The 6,509-nt window shown below is 38.3% G+C and overlaps 1 protein-coding gene across 1 annotated transcript; it reads left to right on the top strand.

Annotated features, from left to right (window-relative positions):
• Positions 1-86: 86 nt before the first annotated feature.
• LOC100930202 (trypsin-like) lies at positions 87-3,616 on the top strand (the record flags this gene model as incomplete). The annotated part of the gene is made up of 3 exons (XM_031938190.1): positions 87-292; positions 2,088-2,508; positions 3,384-3,616. Coding segments are annotated over 3 exons (777 nt in total), but the record flags the coding sequence as incomplete, so codon positions are not given.
• Positions 3,617-6,509: the final 2,893 nt, after the last annotated feature.

Genomic DNA, 6,509 nt, shown 5'->3' with positions numbered 1-6,509 from the left:
GTCCCGGTTATATAGGGCAAAGGAGTATTACTAGCTAGCTTTTCTTTAGTTAACTTGGAAGGCATTGTGGAAGACTTAACATTTGAAGGGAGATTGATATAATCAATAATTTCCATTTCTTTTCCCCCTCAGTTGCTTTTCCTGATAATAATGTGGGAAGGATCATAGGAGGAAAAAACTGTGAAAAGAACTCAGTGCCTTATCAGGTGTTTATAGCTACTGACAGCTTTATTTGTGGTGGTTCCCTCATCAATGCCCAGTGGGTACTTTCAGCTGCTCACTGCTACAGTCCGTAAGTGACTCATAATCACTCCCTAAAACAAATCAAGTTACTAGAACTAGTTACTACAAGCTGATTTTTGGCTAAGAATAAAGGACTCTCCAGATGGAAGAAGGTGATATTCTTTAAGGTACTTGTCTTTCAAAATTGCAATATGCATGCAGGCAAGGAAGGAATCCCAGATTAAAGTAAACCCAGACAAGAAAATGGTAGCCTAAAGTATTTAGAAACAAGCTTTCCATAGGCACTTTGTATGTGTCACACACAAGGCATTGTACTTAGGGCTGGGAATAAAGAAGGACAGTTTCTCCTGTTAAGGACCATACAGACTAATGGGGAAAACTGCAAAGACAATAAAAAAAGGGAGCTGAAAAGCAAAGGACAAATGCTCAGCAAGGCCATGGTTTTAAAATCCAAAGAGAGCCAAGAAAAGAGATAGAAAGAGAAACTTAAAAAAAAAAAAAAAAAAAAAAAAAAAAAAAGTTGACCAGAGACTGGTACTATGATTTTAATTGATATAAGTGAAATAACTTCACAGGGGAGGTAACTTTCTCAACCAAAGTCAGCATCTTCTCTAGAAAGTGGCCTAAAGTGATATGTTCAAGGTCACAAAGATATTGTTTTTTTTTATTAAAGTTTTTTATTTACAAAATATATACATGGGTAATTTTTCAACATTGGCCCTTGCAAAACCTTGTGTTCCAAAATTTCCCCTCTTTCCTCCCATCCCTTCCCCTAGATGGCAGGTAGTCCAATACATTAAATATGTTAAAATATATGTTAAATCCAATATAAGTCACATAGATATTATATCATAAATGGGATTTAAACCCAGGCCTTTCTAGCCTCCATGGTACCCTGTTATCTACTGCACCAAGTAGATAGTTGGGTAGAGATAATCTAAACCCCACTATAAGAAGGAATTAGCCAACTGTAACCCTTCACTCTTTAACTCTTCCTCTATCTTCACTAGGCTTTCAAATTTAGTGCCCACTAGAATTTTTGAAGTCTTGAGTAATTGTTCAGAAATTGTCCTTGAAGCTCCCCATTAAAGGAGATATGGGAAACTGAAATGGAGAAGCACTCCAGTGCCTGTATTCATCTCAGTCATGAAATTCGGAGATTACCCTGGCTTGGAAGAGAAGTAGAATTTTGGAAAATAAATTTCCACAAGCTGGTCATCTTCAGGCATCCTGTGGGATCTCACAAAGGATTGAAGACATGGGATGTCCTGGAGGATTAATGGAAGAGAGCTTGAATCAGGATTACATGAGTCAAACCCTGTGAAGAAAGAGCTTTATGAATGACTAACAATTGGTACTGAAAGTAGGGGAGGGGAGAGGACAACTCGCTATAATTAAAGGATTTGTTCAATATAACATTTCCAAAGGATTCCCTCAGGCTAAAATTTCCAGAGTTAATTTCCATGGATATTGGTCAACCTACTCCTATATTTTAAGACTCCTTCAACTCCTCTATTTCTTGTACCTAAAGTAACCCTAACAAATAGGGAAAATGGTACATGATAAATGAATATCATTGATTCTCTCTTCTTTTTCTACTGGGTGGGACAAATTGCCACCCTTATGCATTCTGATAAAGCATTTATCTATGGGAAGCAATAATGTCAGGAAAGGGTAATTTTGGTTTGACCATTTTTAATATGACCCTCAGTAGAATCCATTTTTCCGAGCCCAGGAGAATTGGGGGAGGGAGTCATAAGACATAGTTGGTTCTTTGTTGGAAGAACTGGAGAAAAAGAACAGGACAAGGTTGCCTAGAGGTATTATTTTTCTTCACTTACCAGCCAAATCCAGACTATCTTGGGTGCCTACAACCTTGAAGTCTTTGAAGGCACTGAGCAAATCATCAATTCTACTAAGGTGATCCGCCACCCCAAGTACCACAAGAAGGATATTAACCATGATATTATGTTGATTAAGCTGACTAAGCCTGCCATCCTTAACTCTTACATATCTACAATCTCCCTGCCTACTTCCTGCGTGGCTGCCGGCACTAACTGCCTCATCTCTGGCTGGGGCAAAACTCGGTCTGGTTTCTGCAAGTGTCCAGCTGAATTAGAACCAAGAGCCAAATTCCCCAGCATCCTTCAGTGCTTGAATGCTCCTGTGCTCTCTGACGAGATCTGCCGAGTCGCCTACCCTGGTCAGATCACCAACAATATGATCTGCATGGGATTTATGGAAGGTGAAAAAGATGCCTGCCAGGTCAGTCCCCCTCCCCAGTACAATCTTAATCCTATTCTCTCTCTTTTCTGTATTTCTCCTCTCCTGAGGCAGCAAGAAACCATCTGCCACCTGGGGCCCTCTGAAGATGGAACTAAATGATGGAATAGGAAGCTCTTCGGAGTAAGGACAGAGAGGAACTAAAAATGTTCCTTCTGAAATGGTTTTATGCTGAGAAGAAACAAATATAGAAATGTGTGTATGGTGTCTCTTAGGGCAGGTGGATGGCACAGTAAATAGACTGCTAGCCCTGGAGTCAGGAGGACCTGACTCAAATTCAGCCTTACAGACTAGCTGTGTGACCCTGGGCAAATCAACCCTATTTGTCTCAGTTCCCTTATATATAATATTAACTGGATAAGAAAATGGCAAACCATTGTGCCAATAAAAATGTGCCAATGTGCCAACCATGTGCCAATAAAACCCCAGATGGGCTCACACAGAGTCAGACATGACTAAAATGACTCAACAAGTCATTATTTTTATGTCTTTTAAAAAAAAATATTATAGCTTTTTATATACAAAACATATGCATGGGTAATTTTTCAGCACTGACCCTTGCAAAACCTTCTGTTCCAGCTTTTCCCCTCCTTCCCCCCACTCTTTTCCCTAGATGGCAGGTAGTCCCATACATGTTAAAAACAACATGGATGTCTCAGGAAGAGATACTGTGTAAGCAATACCCTGAGGAAAGAATGGGGACAGAAAGAATAATATAAGAGTCTACCTTCCCCCAACCCTTTTATCTCTGCTCAGCTATCTATGGACACACATGCTAGGGAAAGGAAAAATGCAGGGGATGATATATCTTCCCCTAAGATTAAAAGAAAACTTTAACCTTTCCCATTGTATTTCAGGGTGACTCAGGTGGTCCTGTGGTCTGCAATGGCCAACTCCAAGGCATTGTTTCATGGGGCATAGGCTGCGCCAAGAAAGGCTATCCAGGCGTCTATACCAAGGTCTGCAACTACGTGGATTGGATTGAAAAGACCATAGCTAACAACTAAGCTCCTTTCGCCACTTCCCTTCCTTCATGTCCTCTTTCTAGCAGTAGAAAGGAGATCCAACAATTTCCACTGCAGCTGCAGGTCTGGGGAAATGGCTTTAATAAATATTTTAATATCATAACCTCTCTGTCTGAGTGTAGTCTTTGACCTAAGATATCTTTAATTTCAAAATAGAAGTAGTGATAATGATAATGGCTAGTGTGTGTACACATATATACATAGCTAACAAATGTGTTTATATATACACACATATACATATATACATAACTAATATAAATTTTATCTAGGGATTATTATGTACCAGACACTGTGCTTCTATTATTTCATTTGATCCACAATAATGACAGGTAGGTGCTATTATTAGTCTTATTTTACAATGGTAAATAAAGGTTAAATGACTTACCCAAAGTCACACAATAAGTATCTGAGGCCAGATTTGAACACAATTCTTGATTCTAGAACTGTTGCTCGTCCACTTTCCCACCTAGCTGCCCCTCAATCTTCACAACTCTTGTGAGGCTGCACATCCCCATTTTACAGATGAGAAAAACTGAAAAAAAAAAAAAAGGCATTTAAATGATTTGCCCTAAGTGACATAGCTGGCAAGTATCTCAGGAAGATTCAAAATTCTACCCATGTGCCACCTCATATATTCATAGATCAGAGAATCAAAGAATGTCACGGAGTTCTAATGATAACAGAGGCCGTCTTGTCTAGCATCAAGCTAATCAAGAATCTTCTCTGCAACATTGCTGAGAAACAGTCATTCAGTCTCCTGAAAATCTTCAATGAGGAAGAACCCACTGAAGCAGACATTCTATTTTTGGACAGTTCTAATTTTTAACAAATTTTTCCTTATAATAAACCTAAACTTCTATCCATTATTCCCTAGTTTCCTTTCTTGATCCAAGCCAAAAAAAATCATCCATTGTGAAAACTTTTCAAGTTTTTGAAGACAGCAATAATAGCCCTCTTTATTTTTTTTTCTTCAGGTTATCCATCCTTGGGTCTTTCCATTAATGCCTACATATTGCCAATTCCTTCCTCATCCTAGGTATCCTTCCTTAGGGGCTAACTTTTCAGTGACCTTTCTAATTTGGGGCACTAAGAACTAAATATAATACTCTACATATGATGTGACCATAAAAGAGAATCAAGAATGTCAAGAATCAAAAATACCACTGCCACAATCGTGCTCATTATTTCTCTCAATGCAGTTTATGATGGCAGTAGCTTTGCTGTTTTGAGAGGTATAAAGGAAAGGGAACTGACTTATCAGAATATTGATTCACGTTGAGTATTCAGTCCACAAATACTCACATAATTTTTTCACATAAACTGACAAGCATTTCTATTTATTTCTATTAAGTTTCATCTCATTTCCCATCTGGCTGCACTCCTTTGGCCTCTTTATCATGTTATATTCTTCTATTAGCCTGTAAGCTCCTTGAAAGCAGGAACTATCTTTTTTTTCACATTTGTTACTCTAGCATTTAGCAAAGTGTCTAGAAAATAGTAGAAATTTAATTAAATATTGTTAACTGGCTGACCTACAGTTTTAGCCCCTTATTCTAGCCTTCTGAGATATTTTGGAATCCTGTAATTCAACATGTGAACTACCCTAGTCAGATCTTAAGCCTCCTCTATAAAGTGTCAAAAATTACATTGGAGAAACCTGGATTAATATAGGTACTTTACTGAGATCACATAGTTCTAACAGTTATAGGAATAAGCTTCCTGCACAAAACCATTTCAAATTCAGTTTTCCCTCAAAATATAGCACTTCACATTCAAGAGGATATATCTCTCTTTGCTCTCACCCCTAAAATGCTCATAGACATAGATTCTCCTTCATCCCTGCCTCGAAGTCACTTAGTCCTCAATATCTTGCCTATGTTTGTCTTTCAAATAATTTAGCAGCATTGACAAACATTGCCATAATCATGAGAGGGAATTGCAACAAACAAATGGAGGAGGGAATTGAGTGAACCACTTATGACTCCATCTTATGATCCAATTCTGGAGCTAGCTGAGTTCCTTTTCTAGCCAATTACAAGTCCAGAACAATTTCTGTCCTGGGAGAAAACTTTATTCAAGTGTGAGAATTGTGAAAGATCTTTGCTGAATTGTTCAAATTAAACCTGTATGGCTGGGAAACTGGACCACCTTTCTATTCATCTTAGAGACCCTTAACTAAAGAGTCAGGTTATGCTAGCCAGAAACCCAGCCAATTCTGAAGTTGGAGGCAAGGTCTTTTCTCACAATCATACATCTCAAGCAACTCACATTCTTATCTGAAAAATGGCCCCATACAGTTCAATCCGTTATTGCTTCTATGTTCCTTTGATTGTTTACAGATATCTGGGGATGTGGGACACCTCTTTTTCTGATTTCAAGGAATTGCACCTGTTCAGTTTTCCCCTCCCAATTTGGAAAGTCCTTAATCTTTCTTCCAATGAGAAATCAGATTATGTAATGTGGTATTGTGGTTAATTATTTCATTTTAATTAGCTGGCCCTATTGGATTATTTTTAATATATAAAAACATGTCTCCTATATTAGGGGTCTAGCCCTAAACTGAGGAATGGTCTGGTCTCAATCTGTTAGGCAATTTGGATGCATTACTTAATAAGAGGATATGCTCAGAAGTTCAATCCTTTGTTTCTTTAATCATTTCATCTTTCACCCACCACATTTTACATAGTTAGTCCCAGCTACAATAAGGAAAAGGGACTCCTTCATTGTTTTAGTGATACTCCTGCTGTACTCAGTGTCAGGTGACTCAGTTCATCTCTTGCTTCTCTCCACTTTGTCCCTATGGATTAAGATTCCAATGATCTTCTGGGGGCAATCCCCTTTCCTATTGGTGTCTGGTGAGATGTCTAATAAATCTTATGGGATTAACTTGTTAGTTAGATCTCTTCCTCTCTATTCACCGAATTAACTTTTGAAAATAGCCATTCTAATGACTCTGAC

The sequence above is a fragment of the Sarcophilus harrisii genome, chromosome 5, assembly GCF_902635505.1.
Source record: "Sarcophilus harrisii chromosome 5, mSarHar1.11, whole genome shotgun sequence".
In the NCBI taxonomy this organism is placed as follows: domain Eukaryota; kingdom Metazoa; phylum Chordata; class Mammalia; order Dasyuromorphia; family Dasyuridae; genus Sarcophilus; species Sarcophilus harrisii.
This window is presented reverse-complemented; position numbering and strand designations above follow the sequence as displayed.